Source organism: Myiozetetes cayanensis, unplaced genomic scaffold (genome assembly GCF_022539395.1).
Source record: "Myiozetetes cayanensis isolate MyiCay16 unplaced genomic scaffold, myiCay2020 scf1, whole genome shotgun sequence".
NCBI classification, from domain to species: Eukaryota; Metazoa; Chordata; class Aves; order Passeriformes; family Tyrannidae; genus Myiozetetes; species Myiozetetes cayanensis.
This window is the reverse complement of record NW_026086604.1, coordinates 24,877,043-24,902,227: the sequence shown is the minus strand read 5'-3', so window position 1 is coordinate 24,902,227 and position 25,185 is coordinate 24,877,043. Positions and strand designations below refer to the sequence as shown.

The window sequence follows — 25,185 nt, the reverse complement described above, 5'->3', positions numbered from 1 at the left end:
GTTATGGCACCAAATTTCTCATTTGTTAACTGTGATTGCTAGCTGTTTACCAGTCAGTTTTCTGCCTGTAGCATCACCTTTACTTATGAAGTGAATTGTATTAAGAAGTGAATTAACATGGAAGTTGTTTTAATTAAAATCTTTCATTGAAATTCCATGAACTTAAGGATTCTAAGATATTTAAGACATCCCCAAAGCCATTCCATTCAGAACTGGTGTTTTTCCTGTCAGTCACCTGCAGATAAGACCCAGCCAGGGACCTTTTCCTCTCCCATGCGTGAGAACTGAAATCAGTGATTTCTTTTACATATGCACCTCTGATTTAGAATGGAAAAGAGTAAAACTTCAGGTAGCTTAGGCACATGATGAGTTTGGCCTCAGGTCTTGGATCAACTTACAAGCACTGACTTCTTTCTTGCCAGGACACTGAAACAATAATAACTCTATGTTTTTCTCCGTATAGACTGAGCTTGTTCCTGGTTTCTTATGCTCACATATATGCACGTTTAGAAAACCTGTAATTCTTTATAGCCTAAGAAAAACTACGTTTGTTGACATGGGAGGAGCACAGATCTTTGTAAAACTGACCTGGACTGCTAAAGTTTTACAAAACTCTCATTTGCATCTTAGAAGTGGTCTTCTATTGTGATTCAATTTCAAGAAATTTTTTGTTGTTATTGTGTTTATTCTTCACCTATTTTCTAACATGAACCATTAGACTCATCTTTTTTTTAAACTTTTCATGTTTTTGTTACATACGACAAAGTAGGGAATTCACCACCTGTTCATCATTTCTGAAGTGGCTGTGACAGCAATATCTGATGAGTGGCTCTTCAGACATTATAGAGGTAGGTCCACTGTCACTTACTCTTCTTTCCCATAAAAAATAGTTTTCCTACTCTATTTTGATTGGAAAAATCAACAAATGTTTCTTTCACCTTGGTCATATGCAGATATATCCATAATATCTCTATGCATTTTCATTATCTGGTATTATACATCGGGTTTTCCTCTTCTGAGGCTAAATTTGGCTTTATGCTACACAGTACCTAAAGAACAGCAGCTGTAAATCTCACAGTAACATATACCAATTAAACTGCAATGCCTTTATGAACATTTTTTTCTGTTCTCTTATTTATTGACAGATTTTTTTTTAATTACAACACAATGAAACAATGGTAAGTACATAAGATGCAATAGTATAAAAAGCCATTTTAACCCTTCCCTTGGTTAAGACACTTACAGCAGACAAGAACTGCCCCACCCCAATCCCCCCCTTCTCAAAAGAAAACAAAAAATAAATATAAATTAATAAATATAAAACAAATCACTGCACAGCCCTTAACTCTTTGATTGCCATGACAAGAATCATAATGATGATCCTAGCACGTGACGTTCTGTGGTTAAAGGTTGCCGCAGCAGTCAAAGGGTTATAGCATTGTAAACATAAGTACTTTGTTGAAAATGTTCAGTCATGTTAATGGTCTACAGCAATGAGATTATTATCATGACCCCTTGACCTTTAATGACACAACAGTATAAGGAGTTAAAGAGATTAGCTTGGTGAGCTGTTACATAGATTAATTAACCCATTTAGTTTAACAATGCACTATGAGGTCTTGATTTACTAATAAGAGACAACTTGTGTATAATAAAACACTGTTCAATGCATTGATCAATAAAATCAATGAAAAAATCAGTCTAAGCACCACAAATTTTTGCCTGATTATATCTGACAGTCATAATACACTTTAGCACCATTTAGTCAGCCTTGCAATTGCACACAAACAAGCTTTGTGTTTGTCAGTAGAAGCTACCTGAAAGAATAACATATGTCAGTTATAAAAAGGTTACTGTATAGAATGCTGTGTGAGCCAATAAAATAAAATAACAATAGTAAAATGAAATTTAGTTGCAGAAAGCAAATAAATGCTCCAGTTATTTTGACACTAACACACATCCTAATGAGCAGAACATGGGCATGAAATGAAGATGGGGCTATGCAGAGAAAAGGGAACAAAATTTGTTTTACACAGGGAAATCATCACATCCATATTCTTATTTGTCAGGCTTTGCAAATTAAATGAACAACTATTGGGTGGTTGAAGAAGTAGAGCTTGAAGAGTTGTTGTTTAACAATGTGTGAGTTTTATGGTCATGTTATGCATAAAACCATTTTCAAAAATATCCTATCAACTGCATGAACACCCTTGTCTCTGCATGAAAGGTTGATTTCCTATTTCTCAGAAGTGGAGGACAAATAAGTAAATTACTCTGTGGGCAGAGCCACAATTGTAGTAGCTTCTAGCTAACATATTGGAACCAGAACAATTTCTGTTGGAATTACTGAGATGAAGGAAAGTCAACCAGAAGGAAAATGGAATCAACTGCTAAAATAACACCCAACAAGCAGAACTAAGGAAGAAATCAGGTTCTGATAAATACAAGAACACAGCACTTGGAGAGAAAGCAAGGTGCATGTTATTCAGAAAGAGAAATAAGGATGTATATGAAGGTTGGAAAATAGTGTACCCTTCTTGTATATATCCATATCAAACCCTGGTTGACTACAGAATGACAAAGCTAGCTACACATGCTTTAACTGCTAACAATGCTAACCATGGGACTCACAAGGAGCAGGCATTGCCTCCCTCAGCTTCTGATCATGTAGGAACACCTACCACATAGAGCAAACCTCATAAGTCAAACATCTGCATCTTTCTCTGAAAGCTGTGACTGAACTGAGTAATGAATCCAAACTGCAATAGCAGATGACAAAGGGACCTCTTCATAAATGTTATTTATGATACCTAAAAATTAGGACCAATCAGAAAACAATGCATAATAGGAAAACGTTCTGCCATGCAACAAGACATATTATTCTACAGCAGGAGTGTAATGGCAGTTGATAGATGAGTATGAACTGACTTGTGGTAGAGAAAGGAATCCAACCATAAAATTCTTGTCTGAATATCCATGACACAGATTATAAACATCAGAATGTAAAGGAGAAAGAGACTAAGTGAGATTAAATGAGAAGTGGAACCACTGAAAATAATAGAAACTGTTGAAAAGCAGCTTTTTAGATTGCTCACTCTTCACAGATGTCATAAACCATGTATGCAAATAGTATGCAATGGCTGGCATCGAAATCGTATTTATCAATTTACATATAGAAATACCCATAGATGATCCATCCAATGGCCATAAAAGTATTTCTGTTATATCAAACACTTCAGGACTGAGATATCATGGAAGTAAAGATACATGGCTATAATATAGACTAATAGAAGTTAAAGGCTTCTTCGTCCTTCAGTATCTCATCCAGTGGAGTTCTTTAAATGATAGATAACTTTTTTGGATCTAATTTCTGAGAACAAATGTAAGAATATTTCACTGTGACCAGTTTTTGTACAGAGATTCAAGTTGATATTAATTTGGCTAAATCTATCTCCAAAGATTTTGATTGCATCGGATAAATAATGTACTACATTTGCAGTCAGCTTTAGAGCAACTATACTGAGAAGCTGACTGACTGCTTTCTTGGATTAGGACACCATATATAGAACTCAGTGGACTTTTTATAGACTAACAGGTATGTTTTTTGTTGGAGACCAGTAATACTTTCAAAGATTTCACCAGCTCCCTGATAAAATCTCTTTTATTGTTGACTACATGAAATTTTTGTGGTGTTAGTAGTCTTTGTCTCCTTCCCTTCCTGACAAACTGATGTTGTACTTGCAATTATAAACCAAAATGTTTTCATTCCTTTTCTTGTATTCTTCTAGCAACCAAAAATGAAAATGTTCTTATGCTGCTTTTCCTGTGTCTGTCTGCAGTCTTTGACCAAAGGAACTAGTTGGCTTTCCTGTGGGTCCTAGAATTAGTGGAAAGAAAGCTCTTAACTAATTTAAGTTTCCTCTCAGAAAGATTTCAATAGGGTGTTAATTTAAAACTGCATTTGTCATCACTGTGATCCAAGGAATACCACTTTCAAAGGAATATATATTGATAGAAGATGATGATCTGTGTCCTGGATGATGAAAAATGATTATAAGCCTTGATCTATCCTGTAAAATGATTTTCAATCAGATGCAGTAAGACAGGACTGTGCATGAATTGATAAGAGATGCCTGCATTGTTTTGGAAACACAGTAAAGACAGATATTAGGTGTATACCTAGTTGACAATGCTTTACCTAATGCATTACATAGAGTAAGAGGTGGGAATTATTTGCATCATCACACATTCCTTCAATTCTGGATTTCTATTCAATGTTAAATTTTCTTGCATATAACAATCCCATTTATTTCTGTAAGCTATGTAAGTATTGACAATGGCTATCCTGAATGTTTTTTTTAATACTTTTCATCTACCTGGGCATGCATGGCCAGAGTTCACAGCACTTTATCATATGATGTAAAACACAACCATACAAGTTGCAGCTATGCCTTGCAGGTATGAACTGTGATTGTCATGATCACTTAAAATAGCACTGTAGGTTGCTGATGGTGTCTTCTGGATACACATCATCACATTTAACACTTCCTAAGTTATATAATTTTACTTATATCCAAGCAGACAAACTGCTCAGAGTTGACTTCAATAGACTGCTCCCATAAGATATGAAGATGATTGGTATGTGAGCACTGACAATTTTGTGGCAATAGCTAAGTATAGCAACCACAGTAAGGACATCTCTCTTTGGAATCATTGAATGCCTAAATATAGGGCTGCAATATATCAGTCATAAACTACTACTTTTTGAGCTATATATAATATAAACTAATTTTGAACATTGACAAAGTCACTTTACACTATGTAATTTCTCTTCTTTAAGGTTGCAAAATGTTAGTAAGGGACCCAAATTTGTCTTATGCCTTATAAACAAGTTAGCACTGATTACTGGCTGACACTAAGCTGACATTGGGCTTCTACAAGGCAGATGACTTTATGCAAAGCCATGAAAGCCATGACCATGTATGTGGACTGGGTGTTCCATGCCAAGACATCAGGATGGAAATATGGATTATAAACACTTTTTTCTGACTCAACACACTGCTCTGCAAGTGGTGAATCCATATGGGCATGCACTGATTGGCAGTTACACTGTCCTGTTGCCAGTGTGTAAGTAATAAAATACTTCCCTAAAAACTCTTCAAACTCCATTGTCTTATTGTTGGGGACTAACCAGGTACTTTAGGAAGTTATTGTCTCAGTCTTCTGTTACTAATCCCAGTTCCCAGAAAGCCAGTGCCCAGAATGACAGATGGGTAAATGGGTTGTCCAGGAACACATGCATGGCACAGAATGAATGTGATTATTCCACATGTTAGCGCTAGGCAGCAAGATGGAAAGAATATTCAGTATATATTTTACTGCAAGAACAAGAAAAAAAAAGGGGCATGAAAGGCTATGAATTAAGATATGCTGAGAGCTCTTCAAGGAGATTAAAATTGTACTTCTAAAAAGGACGTGATGTAATTTCATAGGGTAGAAGTTACTATTAACTAAACAGAAATCTTTGGTTTATGTGGTGGCTATAATTATAATCTGTGGACGATGTCATTCTACAGAAGGAGAAGAAATTAAGCTGTGTGACTGGAAAGCTTTGTGCCATCATAAATGCAGCATGTGTAATGATTATTGTTTATGTAGTTTTACTGTGACAGCAAGCAGCACTACGCTGCATGCACATCCAAGTATAGGAAATTGTCTTTAGTATGTTTACATCAGCATTTCTTCATTTATGTCTTCTCTGCCTCTAAAATTTATTTCTTCTACACTGTTGGCAGACCACAGCAATACTTAAGGCTATCTCTACAAAGAAAACATACTTTATGTATGCCACTCACAGAATGTCCTCTTTCAAAGACATAATGGGCAGGTACAACTGCAAATGTTAAAAAATTGTCTATAATTTGTAGATGATATGCTCAAGTTTATGTATACTGTGAAACGACCTGTTTATGATGCATGTGTTTAATGCTGTATATATGCTTCTTTGAAATACATTTTGATTTTAGGAACAGATGCTTCCTGTGATCACATACTGATGATCCTTCAAAATATGATCTTCTGATTATTATTGGGCATTCTTAGTTACGTATATTGATACATCAAATAATGCCATATCATACAAAATTTATGCTGCCTAACATTAGAACCTAACCTTAGATAAAGCATCAAATGGAGCCAGTTACAACAAGTGATAGTATGCTTTTGATGCTTACCAGACATTTTCAGCATGACATGACGGCACTAATGACAATATCTTTCTCTATCAGCCTCTGACATCACAGATGGCAAGTCACAAGAATGAGTTAGGCAGATTTGACTCACACATTACATATTTTTCATGAGACTAGTGGCAGACAACTCATTGAATTACACGCATATATCAGACATTAATTTTACACCTGATTTTGTAACTGACATATGTTGAAATGGTCTTATGAGAACCACTCTGTTTGTCTGCAGTCTGTGCAGTGTGAGCTAAGGAAGTATGCCTGACATTACAGTGCTGGTGTATCATTCACAGCTATACCATTGTATTCAATAACAGGTTATCTGTTCCTCAGCTGCCACACAATATTATTTGATTTACAGCGTAGCTGAACACGTAAGTGGTCAGTGACAGTTGTTTCCTCCACTGATAATAATGAGTTCCCTTATGGCTCATAGCACTGCAGTCATTTATTTACACTTCTGGAAACAGACGTGTCCAGAGACAGTCTTGACAACAACAAAAGGCAACAGGGAGGTATTGCTCTGTAATGGCTGCTTCATGTCTCCTACTGCCATGGTGCATGGTGTCCTTCACCTCTGCTAATTAGGTGATAAAACTTAGGCCATGTTGTGAGAAGATATGGAAGCCAGGACAGAGCAAGCCTCTGCAGTCATATATCCTTGCTCCTCCACCCAGTTATCTTGTGCTCTCTCCAATTTAGGCTGCTAATGGTATGGTAGCTTGCATTTCAACTTTCTTAAAAATCCAGTGCCTGGAATATTCACTGTTCATTTTGCTATGCGTCTTTTTTAAGGTTTGTCCTAATGAAGGTTCAAATGCAAAAGAAAATAAAAAAACTAGAATAGGAATGTAATGCTGCCATTGCTAATAGGCGGACGGACTTTCTAGTCTATGCAATTTTTTCTAACCAACAAACAAGAATTAGATTCTATATAATTTGGTACCAAATGCTACATTTAGCTGATATTTAGAGTTTGAAGTTAGACCCCCAAAAAAGTTGAAAAATCAAAATTTAAGCCTTACACTCTGTTTTTAACCCACAGTGCTAATGGCACAGGAGTCTTGATCAAGCAACTGGGGAGGTGAAGTAGACTTTCTAAGAAAAAGAGTAAGTCTGCCCCTTATGTTTGCATCTATTAGCTTCTGTTATGTTCATTCATAAAATTAGACTTTAAAAATCTTTTTCTTTAATTATTCCCTCCCTTTGCCCCACTCTGAAAGCAGAAAAAGATCAAAAGTTCATAGGAATATATAAAATGTGTATTACATTTATTCATGAGACTTGAAAGGGCTCCTTTGGAGCCATTTGAGTCTCTCCATCCCAGCCTATCCAGTAAATATACAGTTACATATTTTTTAAAATTTTTTTTTGATAAAAATTAATTTTTGTCTACAGTCAATAAACTTTTCATAGGTTTATACATTGAAAGGCAAAGGAAACACTGCCATCATCTACGCTGGCCTCCTGCATCATACAGACCATAGTACTCTGAAGATACACGACCTTGTGAAGTCAGCTTTGATAGACTGCAGCTGATTAACACAACACATATTCAGTTTTGTATTGTTCCCCAGTACAGATCATGACAATAGCAATATGTAAATATTTATTAAAAAAGTTGTGGCACATGAGCAGGAACCCAGATTGCAGAACTGAAAATATTTTAAATTTACTTTTTCTTAATTCTGATAGTTATAGGCCCTGGTAGAGAAACAACTATTCAAAAATTAATAAAAACAAATTGTCTTAGAACTTCTACTAATTTGAGTTCAAAATTAGATCAGGCAACATCACTAATTTACTTGGAACTTCTATAATTTGAAACTAGCCAGTAGATATTTGGAAATTACAGTGAACACAATAGCTCTTATATCTTTTACTTAAAGCAAACCTTTATGACTGCATTATAACCTACTGAAAATACGAGTATGTAACAGAAAGGCTGACACAATCTTGCTCTGCATGACATAAACATGCCAATATAATACTATTTTTCTCCCTCTCTCTGTATATAGCATATATGCACTTTTAAGTAAAAGAAAATAGATTAAACAGTCAACTTGTATTCATGTATTCATGTATCTATGATGTACCATATACCAAGCACTAGAATTATCACACTTACCTTCCTGCATAATTAAATTATCCAAATACAAATATTTTTGTTACCTTATCAAAGAACAACAGTCAACATGCTCACCACTTCATTACTGTCAGGGAAACAGTTGCACAAAAAGTTAAAGCTGCCATGAAAGATATTTCAAAACTGAAGTGACATTTTCAAGTGAATAAAAAAAACCCAGATGAGATGCAGTTCTGACTTAAAAATAATATTAAGTAAGTTCTCCTATTGTAGAGGAAAAACAAATGCAGAATAAATAGTGCTGTTAGCATTTTCCTCCAGCTATCCAAGGGAAAAAAAACTGGAACAGCAACATCAATCTTTTTGTTCTGTCTGTAGCAGAACATAAGTTGTAGTTTGTTGACAATAAAAAATTCTCCATGGACTTAAATGTGTATGTATGTGTTTTTGTGCTTTTATAAGCATACAAACACACACATCTTAACATATATGACAAACAGGCATCAAAATTCAAATTCACCAAATGAGCTGATCTGCAGTAAAAATCCTGTGTTAATAAACTGTCAATAAATCTATATTTTCAGCAACAACTGAATTAGATTTACTAAATAATGCTATGGGCTGATACTGGTGCGCTTCTAACCTACAGTATGCAGTACTTCTACAAAACATCTCCAAAATGCCATCTGCATTGCATATTTGTTGTAAAACTATATCTTTTTCTAATCTTCATTTTTGTTAACCATACATATGTATATCTGTTTATGCTCTAAGAAATAAGTTTGCAATGCTTTATAGCATGCCACATACGTTTGAAAGTCCTCAAATCAATATAAAATCATGTAATTGAAAAAAAGGCATACTATTTTTCATGCTATGCTCAATATAAATATAAATTCAAGGCAGTCAAGCTATCCATTACCAAAACAATAATAATTGTAATATATATGTATATATACCTACACTCTCTAAAAAGTGATCCAGTTATGTGGATTAAGAAACCAGTAAGAAATTGGTTGAACATAGTATAAAAGTCTCATTTTACGTAAAAGCCCATACTGGCCATTTCAAGTATTTTAATACTTTCCTATAACCTTTTCATTAATAACTAGCTATTTGTAGAAATAATAATTTTATACTGAAAATTGTATTCAAGTTAAATAAAAATTAACTTCTGCTGTAGTTCATTTTTAGAGTGTGCATGTATACATAGCAAAATACCTTTCTACAGACCTATCATAAATATTTTAGTCTATGACAGTTCTTTCCTACTAAAACACTTCAATGTTTTTTTCTTAAATTTTGGATCATGTCTATCAGGCCTTTCAAGAAATAAAACTCAGTTCATTTGCAACACCAGATTCCCTTCAGTTTGTGCCAGTTTGCAAGTTAAAGGTCAAAGACACAGGACAGTACACTTTAAGGAAATTCAGACAGTGAAGCTGTTCACAGAAGACAATGTTTAACTTGGTAATGACAGTCAACAGGTCAATAATCAAGTTCAAGGCAAGCTGTTCATTGTTGCAAAAGTTACTCCCCTCAAATCCTGGCTTTCATAAAAAACCAGGTGTCTGACTTTTGGGGTGCATCATTCTGACCATCTTTAATAAGTTCACAGCCCAGTGACTGTAAAGCCTATCACTGCAAGAAGCAGCTCCTAAATCAATAAAGAGGTCTGTCAGTTGCTGACTTTTCTCTAGGAAAAAAATATTGATACAAACCTGCTCTGCAGGTCACATGAAAATGACAATACTGCTGTTAGCACAAATTACACAGAATGACAAAATGTTTTGGTGGTCCCTTGGCTCTGTCAGTGATATCATGTTCAACTGAAGGCCAGAATTTTGATTAACCCTTTGAGAACTATGATGAACATGCAGAGGGGTAACACACCAGAGGATACTCATGCAATATCAGAGTCATCGTCTTAGCTTTTCTTTGAAACTCTACCTCTGTAGAGGTAAATCGAATTATCATGCAACATAGTTTCAAAAGAGAAATCCAAGATGCTTGAGATAAGAAGCTAAGCTATAAAATTGTTTCCAGTTCAGAAAAATTCTTGGTAAGTGGTAGAAATTATTAAAATAGGTTTGGTTCCTTTAAAAAGAAAGTAGCTGGTAAATATATTTTGTTTTCTATTTATGTTACAAAGGCTTTTCTATCAATAATGCAAATAATTAAAAACACTCGCAGTCACAGGAAATCTGTTTTGAAAAATTGATTTTCTTTTTAAACCTGCATTTAAACCTTTAAACCAAACACAATCCTATAATTTAATGACAACCAAGATTAACATCCACCAGACTCTGAAAACAGATGCAGTAGTTCTCAAAGGGTTACACCACCAATATAATACCAGTCTCAAGTTTATCGATAGCATGTCTGTTGCTTTAGCTCATTGAAATCCACTTCAGAGACACACTGCTTTTTACCATGCTTTGGAACAAGTGCTCCTGACAGACCTATGAAAGGCCTGGAGCAGTCGGCTTGGTACAGCTTGGGAAAGATTTATGTAGGAAAACCAATGAAAAATCAAACAAAACAATAAAAAGATTCTGTTTGAATATAGTATTGAATATAAATGAGTTTAAAACATTGAGGACATAGCCCAGAGCAGCTGTAAAAAACACAAAATGAATGTATTATTAAGGCTGTTACTATATTGCAGATATTTTGGCCCCTTGTTTGTTGGAAAATGGCTGTCCGAACAGTCTGAAGTCCTGCGTGTCATCCGAGTCTCCCACGTGACAAAACTGGAAGTAGGAGTATAGGACTTTATCTGTAGCAGACAGAAAGCAATCCTCTTTGGAGACAAAGCTGTTTTGGGTCTTCTCACTTTCCTGAAAGTTCCATTGTTGGTTGTTGTGTTTCTCTAAAAAAATTTACTTTCAGCAAAAAATTTTTCAAAGGGGAACAGGCCTTAAGGGGAAAATGTAGAAACATTGGAGATTTTTTTTTTTCCTCTTCTTTAGTTAATCCTGATAGTTTATAGGGCATTGAATGTGCAGAGGAAAGGCCTAGAATCGAATGACAAAGAAAGACAAAGGACTGAAGAAACAGCAGATACTGTGTATCATGGAAGCTTCCCAGCTGAGCAAATCGCCACTCATGCGCAGGACAGGCAACCCCCTGGGTTTTAAAGATCAGCTTTTGTTTCACACTGACAGATGCCCGCTCCTAGCTAGGAAACTGCATAACAGCTCTTGTGTTGAATCTCAAGTTACCACAAACTCCTGGGAGGGCAAGAAAAAAACCAAAACCCTACATCACACCCACTCTTGCATAGAGCGTTTGCAGTACAGTATGTGGCGGGGTGTTCCTTTCCTTTTGAACTGGAACACAGTGTAAACCAAGACAAGGAGGCACAAGGCCAGGATGCAGGGAATGACGATGGCTATGGCTTTCACAGTGCTGGCTGTGTTGTCCAGTTTGATGACAATGTCAACGTCATCTTGAGGGCTGTGTCGGTCTTTATCTCGATCTGTTGGTCCATCACAACCCATAAAATCCTTGAGGATGGATCTGGGATAGCCAGGTTCCACCCTGAGCATCTGATTATTGAATTTCCAGTACTCTTTTCCTTTGTAGAAATATGTGAAGCCTGAGGAAGAAAGTTGCAATTATTTATGGTCATATCAAATCAAATCATGTCATCAACACAACATGATGGAAACTACTGGTATCAATTTTTCTTTTTGTAATTAAAAAATTAAAAAATTAAAAAGGTGGAAGGAATAGACTTCAATTCTTCTTTAGAAATTTAATTTCTTTACTGCCTCTAGAAAATCTGACATATGGATTTGGGTGGTTTGTTGTTTTGGGGTTTTGTTGGTTTTTTTATTTAATAAACTGGAATTTTTTTTTTTCATTATTACCAAAAGGAAAAAAAAAAAAAAAAGAGAGAGAGAGAGAAAGAGAATTCCAGAGAATATGGTCTATGACAAGCCAGGGTCCAGTTGATTTGTTCATTCACTGAAAACCCAAGTAGAGTTGGAATACCCAGGGCCAGGACTTTAAAGCATCACAACCTCTTCAAGATGGGAAGTCTACTGAAATAAATCACAATCTTATGTTATGCTATCCAGACATAAGAACTGCCCCACTTTAATGTCACACAGCCTATTGCTGTATTTCATAAGGAAACTGGATGAAGTGACAGCATCTTTCACATGAGAAATCAGGTGTAACCAGATTTAAGGTTTCTGTAAAGAGCTGGTATTTGTTCATTCAGGTACAATCCAATGTTACTATTAAACATGCCTAAATGGAGAAAAAACCTTGATTCTTACCAAAAATCTACATTACTTTATTATCCCAACTGAAAAATTACATTGATCTGGTAAGCAACAAACCTTCAGGATGGGTAAACTTCCTTCTACTGCTTATGAACTGAATGGAAATAGCTGAATTTTTCTGTATCTTCACTTTACAGACCTTAGCTTACTTCCTGCAGTACTAAAGGCTACTAAGGCAGATTGTGCACTATTCATCATCATTTTAATAATACTTCTTGAAAAAGTTGGTAACTATCTATCTGGAGATAGTATTAGTAACCACCTATTCAATCAACAGTTATTTTCTTACAACTCTAAAAAAAAAAAAAGAAAAATTTGATTGGTTATTTTGCAGCTCAAACTGTAAACAAATCATTATCTAGTACCATTTTCAGAATATTTGAGTATTTCAACATTCTTCTATATTACCTATTTTTGATAGCCTTCCTAGCCAATGAGAAGGTACCATTTTCCTTTTGTTAATGCCTTTCGGTTTTATTACCTGAAAATATGCTAGTAGATCTATTGAAAGGCCTAATACAAGTCAAAAAGCAAAAAAGAAAAGAAACAAAAAGTACTGAGCTGTATGAAAACTCTAGCTAGACCTGTTCAGAAAATGCCTTCTATTCTGATTGGAATGGTACAAAAAAGAGGACTGGAATTCTTTAAATATTATGAAATTTTAAAATTTTAGCATTTGTAATTTTCTTAAAGTAATCTGTAGTTTAAATGGAAAGTATTATCAAATGCAAAGTTTAAGTATTTTGACCTACAGTTTACTCCACCTTTCATATAATGATATGTATGTAAGAAAGTACTGGACATACTGGTCATGGATAATATTTCAAGTATGGAAATTCAATGTATTATCTCTCTTAATATTCTAATACATATATAGAGACTATATAAAGATATGGCATCTCTAAATCTATATTCATACACACATGCAGGATACATGTATGTATACATCGGGGTACAGGTAAGTCAAAATACAGACATTAGTAGTAACTGATTTTATACAGCAAAAGGTCAAATTAAAACTCTTAAAATAAAAGCAGCAAAGGAATTTCCAGCTGCTACAGATCCAACAAAAATTTTTCAGTCAGAGCAACTTTTCTGCTGGGAAACTCTGAAGGTAGTTTAAACTTTTCTTCCATTTTTGCTGAGGCAGCCACCAGGATAACAGCCAGTTACAGCTGAAAGATGGGAGTTACCAGCAGAGAAGGATAGTTATAAGAGACTGAGTAGCTTTACTGCTTCTCGTGGCAGAACAAATGACTTCACACAACTGTTGAAAGTCATTTCATTTAGTCTGCTTACCTTGTTGAGCCTCCTTTGAGAGCTGCTACTTACACGTTTTTAGGTACTAGTCACTGACAGTAGTGAGTGCAACACCTGACCCAAATAGCAACAAAGGGCTAAGTAGCTACTAGTATGTTAAATGCACTTACCTAGTAAGTACAAGGCAAAAAAAGGCCAATGAACTAATAAAGTAGACTACTTTTTTTCTTTCTTCTCCCTTAAAATTGCCACATCATCCACTTTAGCAGAATTTCTAGTTGCAATGTAAAATTTTCTGTGCTGCTCTCAAGGCAGAAAGAAAAATTTCTCCAATCTGGAGAATTTTGTGTGATGTCAGATTCCATGGAAAAAAAGAAAAGAAATTTCTTCTCCACCTTCTCCTAAGAGTTCTTACCAAAGTGTTAGAAAACAAATCACATTATGGGAGGTAGCAAGGAGAGTTTCAGAGATGTTACCTGCAGCTTAGCAAGCTTTTAGGACACTGAGTCAGAATGCTGACTAGTGTAGGAAATAATTTTTTCTCATCCTTCCCAAGCCTTTTAATGCAAAATTACTCCAAATATTTGTCGTCAGTGATGAAAACCCCTTCATAATCAGAGTTATTGTAGGTGTTCATTTGTATAGTTTACACAACAGAAAGATAAGCAAAAGAAAAAACTATCTTTTAAAATGAAATGGATTCACTGAAAGATTTGCTTTAACTTGTTCTCCTATGAAGGTATACAGTAAAATTTCTTTATGAACTCTGCTTCTGTCCAAAGAAATAAAAAGAATTTCAGATAAAATGCAATCAACTACTTTATAATTAAGTTGTGATATTTCTTATTTGCATCTGCTTTTGTTTATTTCTTTCTTCATACTCATGACAGTGGAGTTTTGAACTGTTTCTTAAGACTTCCATTTTCTTGATTTCAGGGAAAATGTCTTAGTGGTCTTCTTGTGAACTTCATGGTGTCATTTTCAGTTCCTTTTTCTGCCCTGAGGCCCTTATTGGCTTTCTGAGAAGCCCAAGAATTCCTTTTCCTTTCACCTCCTCCACAATCTCTTGTCATGTTTTACCAGCTTTCTCATTCAAAGAGTCAGGCAGACTATCAAAACCAGTTAAAAAGTGAGGTTAGAAAGAGAAGTGGCTTTAATGTAACCAAAAGTTTCCAGCCTTAGGAATATATATACATATATATATCCCTTTGGATACAAATTTTTAAAAATGCACTTAAAAAGTAATTAAAGGAAGAGGTTATATCCACTATGTTTGTCTGTGCATTCATAATGTTAGTGACTATTTCCACATATATGTGTATTTGCAAACAGTTAATTACTGAGTGTATGCACTCAGTAATATCATGTATGCAGAATATCATCTTGACTGACCTACTTTCCAGCTAAAATAAAATACCAAAAAAAAAAAAAAAAAAATCAATCTAGGAAGAAAGCCAGAATACAGACAGGGTTTCTTGTTTTCTGGATAAAACAGAAACAAGGCAGGAAACCAATTAAACATATTTCTGAAAAAAAAAAAACAAAACCCCACAACAAACATTTCCATGGTAAACTACTTAATCAAGTTAGAGGTTAAAATGTGAGCCTGAAATGGTTTATAAAAGCAAATAAATATTTTTAATTTTTATTAAGAGGAAATTAAAATAATAGGGCAATATATATTTGTGTGCTGTCTTGTAAGGCGAGCAGAATAAACTCAGAACCTACTAATAAATAATAATAATGGCCAGTCTTCGCGAGCGAAGATCCGGGGAAGGTCTTTACACCTTCCAGCCTGCGCATTGGATTTTTTAGGTGAGACACAGTGTGCGCAGAACTGAGCCCACCCTTTAATCCTAAGGTTCATCTGCCGGGGCCAAGCGAGCTTGGACGGTGGCAGCGAGGTCCTGAGGACGTAGGTGGGTTGCCTTTAAGGGCTAACGAGCCCCACCTGCCCGGGAGTGGCCCTGACCGGGAATCGAACCCGGGTCTCCGCGGTGATAGCGCGGCGCCTTTACCACTAGACCACCAGGGGCTCCGCACTAATAAATAGTTAAATCATATAGACCAAAAAACAATTGTCCAACAAAGATAAGTGACAATGAATGCATATTTTTATTCCCATCAAAGGGATCTAAACTCTGTGCAGCAGAGGGCTCTGCTGGCAATGTGCCAGCATCTCCTGGGTAGCACTGAATTCTCATAAAATGGGAGATTTTAGCTGCTCTCATTAATTTGGAGATGTGTCCAGCAGAGATTCTAGTTTCTAGGTATGTGATAATGCATTTTAATGCATGTAATAATACTTCATAATAAAAGTCTTGTTATCTGTATTTGTGCATAATGGATTTATAACATCTTCAATTCACATAAATTCATAGTGATACTTCTGCTTAGTTAAAGATTTTGCTTCCATTCTCTAGTTTTTCAGAATGAAAGCAATAACTTCTAAGCTGTTTAAACAGTTGACACCTTGACAATTCAATAGAAATACACTGTGTTTACAAAGCTCGTTTTAAGACGTCGTATAATTCAGCAGAGAACAAAAATTAAGTGAATTAAGACAGAAGAAAAAAGAATGGAAAGTAATGTTTATAACACTAAATTTGAAAGTTTTTTTTTCCTTACATTAACTGGTACATGTGCACAAACAGCCATTTTCACTAAAGGCAGTTCTATAGCAGGAAATATTTTGTTCATAAATCAAGAATTCCTTCACTACTTAACCTGAATAGTCAATCATCCCTCTACTACTCTATCTTACATAAAGAGTGTAAGTAAATCATTAAAACAAGAATGTGTTTGCATACCATTTTCTTTGTGGACAAAGGCTCCCTGAGGAGATTCTGGGATACCTTTCCAGATTGTGATTGGCTTGGGATAACCAGGGTCCATGGATCTCATTTCTTCACTGTACCTCCAGTACCTGAATTTTTTTTTTTAAAGGAAAAAGACCTCATTTGTAAGATAGAAGATAGTAAGTTTGTATTTTCCCCTTCTAACATTTGCTACCTTCACTAGCCACAAATGGGAATACTTGCCTTCTTCTCTTTGAACATACTACCAGATTACAAAGAAATCTATTTGCTGACTTGACAACTGCTTCATGTAAGCAGATAGAAGATAAAAGAATTTTGTATTTTGACAAGTAAACTACCATGTACCTCACTTATAATGACTGCAATTCTGACGCCTGGGACTTTTGCACTGTGACACAGAGATGTAACATATGTAAAAAAATTCATTAATGTTTTAGACAACATTTTAATAATGAAAGTGACAGCAGATTCAGACTAAAGTACTCCCAATAATCTTAATTTAACTCTTTATATATATGCATTACAACAGCTTTTAATTTCATTATCCCTATATAAACACAATGTGATACAAAATTCAACCTGCTTTTGTGCCTTTTTTCCAGCCAGCCCTTCTCAAATTTAAAAAGCTTCAGCACTCAAATTCTAGTAACCCTGAAAAGAAGTATTTACACTTGTGATTTTGTTTACATTTACAGATAACATTGATAATTTCTTTTTCCTTATATTACTTGTTAAATTGCTAAGCATATTTTATGAGTTGGTTCTAAGAATTAACATACTGCATCTCTAGTATCCTCTGTGTATCCTGATATAATATTTCAGTGGGTCATTTCATATTTTGATTGACTCCACTAATTTAGAAAGCAGTTTTCTTGGACAACTTTTTTTTCCACAATCAGCTTTATTCATATGAAAACTACACTAAAAGTTTTTACTTACTAAAAGTTTTTTTGACTTCAGTTTTTAGAAAACCTTGTTATCATCATTCCTCATATTTCATTTGGAAATGTAACATCTTTGAGAGTTTACATGAAGAAGTTGTAAACAAAGCTCTGACAACAATACTATTGAAACCAGTTCTTCCTCACCTTTTGACTCTAATTTTCATCCTTAGTTTGCATTTTTTTAACAAATATATTATCTTTATCTCTATCCTCTTTCCAAGAATCCTATTTCCTTTCTACATAATTCCACTCATTTTCCTTTTTTCTCTTCCAACCTTGTCACCTTTTTGAGGTCCTTCTTTTAATAATCTCTCTGATTTTCCACTAGCCCTAAATGACTTTAAAAAATACACTTTGTTGTTAAAAATCTTTGAGAACATACTCAGTGCACACTCAGAAGTCCCCAAATTGTTTTTTTTTTTAGCATTGATGAGAAATTCTATTGGGAAGGATTGATCATGATATTACCTAAGCAATTTGTGCTGCAATAATGAGCATGTCTACAGGGTAAGGAGAAGCCTAGTCTTGATTCTGCTTGGCATGTCAGATGTTCATAAGCAAACACCATAATGATGATTTGAGCTTTACAAATCATACAAACTGTGTTACTGTATCTCAAAGACTGATGAAGTAAAAGAGGGAAAATAAATGAAAGTCCACTTTGTAACTTTAGAAAAAGGGAATTTGGAAAATATTTGCTTAAATATGTTCTATATGAATTCCTATTTACTTAATGATATCCTGAACCATTGGATGATTGAGTTTTTTCGAAGAAATAATATTCATTTAAACTCTAAAGTACATAAAAGCGGTCACACCCATGTGTCAAGCAGTGTAGAATGCCTATTATCATCTATCCTGCACTACTCAGTTCTGGTAGAAGAGGAACGAGAGGGAAAAATTTTTTCTGTAGTCATGTTTTTCCCTCTTAAGGTTTCATATAATTATTTGGAAGAATTATCATTAGTGTTGAAATAGATCATTTCAAATATTAACAGCAATGTTCCATATATGAGCCGCTTTAGACATATAAGTATTACAACAGCATTTATTGTTTTGACTTTTAAATCTTCTTGCTGGTTTGGTTCATGGGATGTTTTTGTTAGTTTGTTTATTTGGTTGGTTTTTTGAGTTTTAATGATTATTTTTATTTTATAGCCAACATTTGACACTCCAAATTTTTTTATGTATACTATTGTACTGGGACATTTAACTGTGTCTAGACTCTGCCCTGAAGCTCTTTAACTACAGATTATTGTCAAAGTAAAGTAAGTGTACAGGTCTTTGAGTTACACAAGGAGTAACATACTTTGCTACATTGATGCTGACATAACTGTTTGCTGTCCTTTCATTCCTCACCTATGACACCAAGAAGCTATATTTATGTTATACCTTCCTCAGGAAGAGATCCACACCCATAACAGACTTATACATTCTACTAAAAGCAGCAGGAGAATTCAATTCTAACTTTGCTGTAAGAAAAAACTCTGATATAAGCAATACACATTGAGAAACTTAGTGGTATATAGGTTTATTCTCACTAATGGTCAATATCCTCTAATAGCTCAATTATCTCTGCAAGGCTCATTCTCAATCTTCTTCTAACATACTGTATCGTATTTATGTCCTGCTGACTTTCATTGTGCTTGTTAGCTCTAAGCAGCAACTTTTCTGCCAGCAGATGTTTTCTCTGCTTGTTCTTTTCATCTTCAGTTATTACCAATGGTGTTTTAGGAAAGTCCAGGCTATAAGTAACTGCCTATGCATGCAATTATAAAACGACATTGCTGAATACAAGCCTAAAGAAAGTACAAGTCACAGAAGATTCCTACTGTACATACTTCAATAATGTACATGGAGGTGGAAAATTACTACCTGAAAAAGAATTTATATATTTTTTAAAAAATCTACTCAACCATAGGAAGCAAATTGTTTAGGTCTCTTTCTACTTCACTGTGGAAATTGGTTGCTTGTAATGATACCTAATTTTCAAACATGTCAAAAATTTTATTTAGCTATCTACTTTCCCTATTTTTAAAAAAAAAACTTTAACAATAAAATTTGTTGCAGCTATCTGTAGTGTAATATTACAGTACTGCTAAAAAATTACCAACTGCAGTGTGCTAAACATATTCTATGATGTGCATGAAATTAATTTCTTAAGTGATCCATGAATATTATTAGTGTCTGAGAACTCTACCACACAGTAATAAAACCAGTCACACTTTTAATAATACTAATAGAAACATCACAGTCATTAATAAAGAATAATTTGTCTCTGAGTACACAGAATTTGCACAGTGATACATCAATCAACAAACACAGTATCATACTGAAAACCTGCAAAATCCGTCATTCAAATAACTTGCAGGGTTTCAAATATTAATGAGTTCCCTTGACATCTCTATAAAGCAGACAAATATTCTTTCCTTTTCTTAAGAGACAGGGAAATGAAGACATAGAGACACTAACTGAGTAGTGCAAATCTTTTTCAGTAATGGAAAAGAATTCAGATTTCACTTTTTTTCTGTGGTTTTGTTTCGTTTGTAGGGGTTTTTTTGTTTGTTTGTTTGTTATTAATCATGACTGTAAGTGTCCCTTCTGAAGGGAACTATAAGATTTATTTAAAAATGATTCCAAGAAAGTTCTGAAATTCTTCCCTAGCTTTCAGGTTTAACTGTCATTTACCTTTTATATCTAATTTTTAAAGGAAATTTCACTAACCTTAAAAAAATTTGGATCATGCCTTCCCTGCTTAGTGCTAGGGTTTAGAAATGTGGATAAAAAGAAGCAGATAAGAGTGTACATAAATAAATTGCTTTGAATATTTAAGTTTAAATTTACCACAAACTGTGACTTGCCTATTGACTTCTAAAACACACCTTTTCTACTGTATATACATATACCCATTTCAAGATATTAACACAAATATAATTTAAATTATAAGAAATGTGAAAACATTGTGGTTGTCTATGCAGGAGGAATTAAGTTTATCCACAGAATGTGAACTGTTCAGGTGTCTTGACTTTTGAGAAAGAGGAAAAGGTTAACATGTTTAATTGATATCCACCAAGTCGTTTCCCTGCAGAATTCCTATACGAACCTATCTCCTTTGAAGAAGTAGGTTTTTCCAACATCTTCCCACCAAATTGCTGAATCAATGCCATGGGAAGGAATTCCACTTCCAAGTGTTATCAAATCATGAGGATAACCTGGCTGGAGAGTAGTGTCCTTGAAAACCCAGAACTTGTTACCTGTGCAAAAGCATATATATACACATACATATGTGTGTTAGTCATCAGTACTCTCAGTACTAATACACTCCTAAGAAATAACAAAGACTCCCAAAGGGCTACAGTAGTGGTTCTGCCAAACACAATGAAATTGTTCTGTCACTGCACATAATGCAAAATTAAATATGCCTTAAGGATACCTTGCATTTCTAAAACATCTTCCTTTCAATAAGCCCACAGAATATCTTTGATACCAACCACATAGTGATCAAAACCAGAATGAAAATGAAGTCATCTTAAGAGGCTCTGTGGTTGATAATGTAATATATTCACAGAAATACAAAACAGTTTTACATTTCATGAGGAAAGAAGAGTGAATTATAAGAAAATAAGGTAAGAAAACATATAAATAAAATTTTTGATACATTTTCTAGTGTGTTCTAAAGACGTAGAATTAAGATTCCGAAGTCCCACAGGTGAAAGCCTTTTGTCTCTGAAACTAATGGTGGGTTGCCCGTGGTAAGACTTAACCTTTGGAGTAGGTGACAAATCATTCAAAACCACCCAACTGACTTACTACATGTTAAAAATACAAGGTAGTTGTATGACTCTAGCTGATGTTAGCACAGTGTCTGCACAAACCTCAAATTACCCAGGTTAGCCAGGCTACTGTCTTAAACATGAACAATAGCCTAGAGCTTCCTGGACTGCAATGCTCAGTAGCTGAATCCCTACTGTTGCAGTTCCTAGATAAATATCTTGTCTATATAGGGCTATGCATGCCTACAGAAGCTGCAACTGAGCAGGCATTTTATAGTATAGATCCCCCCTGGGGAGTGGATGCTTCCTGTGCTCTGTCTTGGAACTGGACAGCTTACCTTACCAGTCCACAACTCCAGTTTCCAAGATTTAGTTTTTGCTGTTGCCAAGCTCTTCCTCACTGAACACTTCCACAATTATCTCATCTGCTTCATCATCTCATATTAAGCCTATAGTCCAATATTGTCCCCAGTAATAGTGTTGTCCTCCTAGGGTCTTCCCAATATACTGTGCCTCCTATCCTATTCTTGCAACTATCTTCTCCATTTTACATTTTTGTTTTCTTCTAATTCTTCTTCAAGACACACTTCTCACCTGTATCTTTTCAGCAGAGACTTCTCTTTCAAACACAGACAGCTTTGGCTGAAAAAAAGGGAATAAAGATCCTCATATGCCCCCTAGAAATAGGGAAAAGGGAGCATAATTTGCATTTATGTATTTATCTGAAGAGCTTGCTTTGATGTCTGACTTTCTTCAAGCTAGACTATAGGCTCCATTGTGTAGGAACCATGTGTTTATTTTCTCTTCAAAGCACTACCTTCATCTGTGTTTCCAAAAAGCATTGCTACTTTTATTAATAATTATACTGAAGGAGAAGATACTCTTTGACATTGTGTAGACTCATCTGAATTAAATCACAGAAAGGTCTAGAGAAGATCCATGAATATGTATATTGAATTGGCCTTATTGGATACTTAACTTTGGTCTATCCATTGTCATTCATGATGATAATATTGAAAATATAAGGGGAAAAGTTTGAAAATATATTTTGCTCAAATACATTTGGAAAGTGGACTTAAGAGATAAAATCATTGCTGCTTACATTAGTCTTTGTACTTACCTGTAAGGCTAGACTGGCTGTTAGACAGATTTAGGAGGTTAAGGTACTGTGTTATATAAATATTTTATAAGGAAATGTAATATTACCCCAAAGACCTAGGATCAGGTGTATGCCAGAATCATGAAGAGGGAAAATCCGCAGAGATGTTTTGCAGTTGGTTTTATATTCTAGCTATCCCTCAATGATATTAAATGCTTGTTTAAAGGTATGTTTTTTTTAATCTCCCTGTTTGTACTACAGTGATTTAAAGCATATTTTCATTTTATCACAGTGTTAATTAGGAGAGGGGGTATAGTTTCCATCCCTCCCATGCTGGGTTTCCAGAGTTAATTTTTTATCAGCTTCTTTACAGCTGCTTGTCACCTACTTCCAAGCACAGACACTACAGTTTGATCAACAAATCAATCTTATCCCCCCTGCCAGTTGAAAGGAAAAAGAACTCAAAGAATGAGTAGAAACAGAGTCATTTGAAGTACTAAAAATAAAAGAGGCACCGAGATCTATGAAGAACAGTCATGGAAAACTGAGGACTGTGTTGACCTGGGATTAAGGTTTGCGCTAACCTGTGATTTACCTTTAATGAAATGCCTTAGAAAATTCACTTATAGGGTTTGATCATGACAGAGGTGAGCATTTTCCATCATTCTTTGTCCTTCGTCCTATGTGGTTTATACTTTTGCCAATCCACATGACTGGACACAGAAGTCTTCAGATGTTAATGGCAGTTTCAAATGCAATGGTAAGAAAAGTCATGGGTTTTGGACCTTAGGAGTTGGTACTTGCGGTGTGAACACAGATGGCATCCAGTGAATGATACTGAGCCAACTCATTTATATTTCAGAAGATCATTCAAAATGACAGCTGTTGCACAGCATTGAAAGGCATATGCTGTGATGTATGCAGTGCCAATACCTTTCTCTGTGCCTCACAAGGAATAAAAGTAAAAGCAATTGTTGTGAATAGATCACTATCTGCCATACCCAAGGAGGCAAAAGTAACTATTAACAAGATCAGGTCATACCAAAATAAACCAGGGCTGAACACATACCATTATAAGTGACAACACCCCTGAGCCAGCTATTTGTTACATATTCAGATATACTGAAATAGAAGGAAAGTGTAGACGAGGAAACAGACTTAAGAAACTAAATTCTTCTTCATATAATTTCTTACTAAGAAGCAAATTCTTTCTCAGTAAAATGAAAAAAGGTAAATTTAACTGTATTTCAAGGAGACAGTAGGGTATTGAGAGCTCTAACATATGTGAGCAAGACACATTGATGCTAACTGGAGGGAATTTTATTTAATATTTGCTTTGGAAGACATGTTTAGTCTGCTGTAACTGTGTTGATTGTTATTGAGAAGTACTGTATATAAGAAATCCAAATGTTCCATCTGGTTGACAGTTTTCACTTTGTTTTTTTGTTTGTTTGGGTCTTTTTAGGTGGCACATTGTTGGTTTTGTTGTTATGGATTTCTTTTCTGCTTAGCTTCTATCCCTCAGCTGGAGGAAGGTGGGTGACTATTACTAAAAGGATTTCAGAAAAGTCAGAATGCCATACTAGGAGAAGTTAAAGCCGGAAATCAGTGCAAAAAAAAGCACCCAACTATGATGAGAATGAGCTAATTTTATTTTAGGTAACTTAAAATGTGTTACAAAGTAATGCTTGTCCATATGCTTTCATGTAGCTCATGTTCCACTCCCAACAGTAAATAGTTGATACACTCCAATAATTGTAAGTACAATGGAAATAAAGAATATATGAAAAAACTAGAATAGTTAAATTATGATTCTTTTTATAGGTAACTAATGCTTCTTCAGAGTCATAACCTACGCCGTTGGCAGAAACCACGGCTGTATTTATTTTACAAAGTGGGTTTTTTAGGGTCTCATTGGTATGTTTGTTATTCTCACAGAGAATAAAGGACCACGTTTCATGAAGTCTGGTCAACCTTCAGAATATTTCATCTCTCTGCTTTTATTCCCTAATGTAAGATCTAATATAATAAGAGGCAGATTGGTAAGGTCACAAACTGAGAATGAAGCAAGTGATAAAAAAGCTAAAATGTCTTACTTTTTGCAATAATACTTTGTTAAATATCATCACTGTAGGGAAACAATTGAGAAGGATGAACCATGTAATTATTTGAAGTCTCTCAACATCTACCTTTGACATTCTATAAAATTACTGGAAATAAAGGATATCTGTGTTGCTATACTTCACTTAAAAAAATGAATATTTACCACTAAATATTCTTCAGACTATTTAACTGCCTCCTGACTACTGCAAACAATTATGCAGTTTCTAGTAACTGTATTTCTTCCTTTATAGAATTGGAATGATAAATAGTTGTGCTTCTGGGTTATCAGAAACTAAGTTTTTGTTCTTATTATTTGCAATTATGACGTATGTGTAGTGCAAGAAGTGTGTGGTATATAATCACTGTATTACAGTGGTGAGGTGAATTCTCAAAATTTTAAAGAATTATATGCAATTGAAATTAGTAAAAATATTTAATAACTAATTCTGAAGTTTGTTTTTTTCCAGTCACTCTTCCTCTTAATTTTGGTCTTTTAAGCAAGGATCAAATGTCTCTCTACTAGTACTCCCAAATTACTATCCATGCGTCCTTTTTTTC

The 25,185-nt window shown here is 34.8% G+C and overlaps 1 protein-coding gene across 2 annotated transcripts in view; it reads right to left on the bottom strand.

The window, feature by feature from the left end:
- Positions 1–1,106: 1,106 nt before the first annotated feature.
- The window catches only part of MMP16 (matrix metallopeptidase 16), a 177,005-nt gene continuing 152,926 nt past the window's right edge, over positions 1,107–25,185 (bottom strand). For both annotated transcript variants that reach the window (XM_050317476.1, XM_050317487.1), the window contains 3 exons: positions 20,756–20,906; positions 16,700–16,815; positions 1,107–11,935 (listed from right to left, as the gene is read on the bottom strand). In XM_050317476.1, the coding sequence (XP_050173433.1) occupies positions 11,601–11,935; positions 16,700–16,815; positions 20,756–20,906 (602 nt within the window). In that variant the 3' untranslated portion in view covers positions 1,107–11,600. The remainder of the gene's footprint in view (positions 11,936–16,699; positions 16,816–20,755; positions 20,907–25,185) is intronic.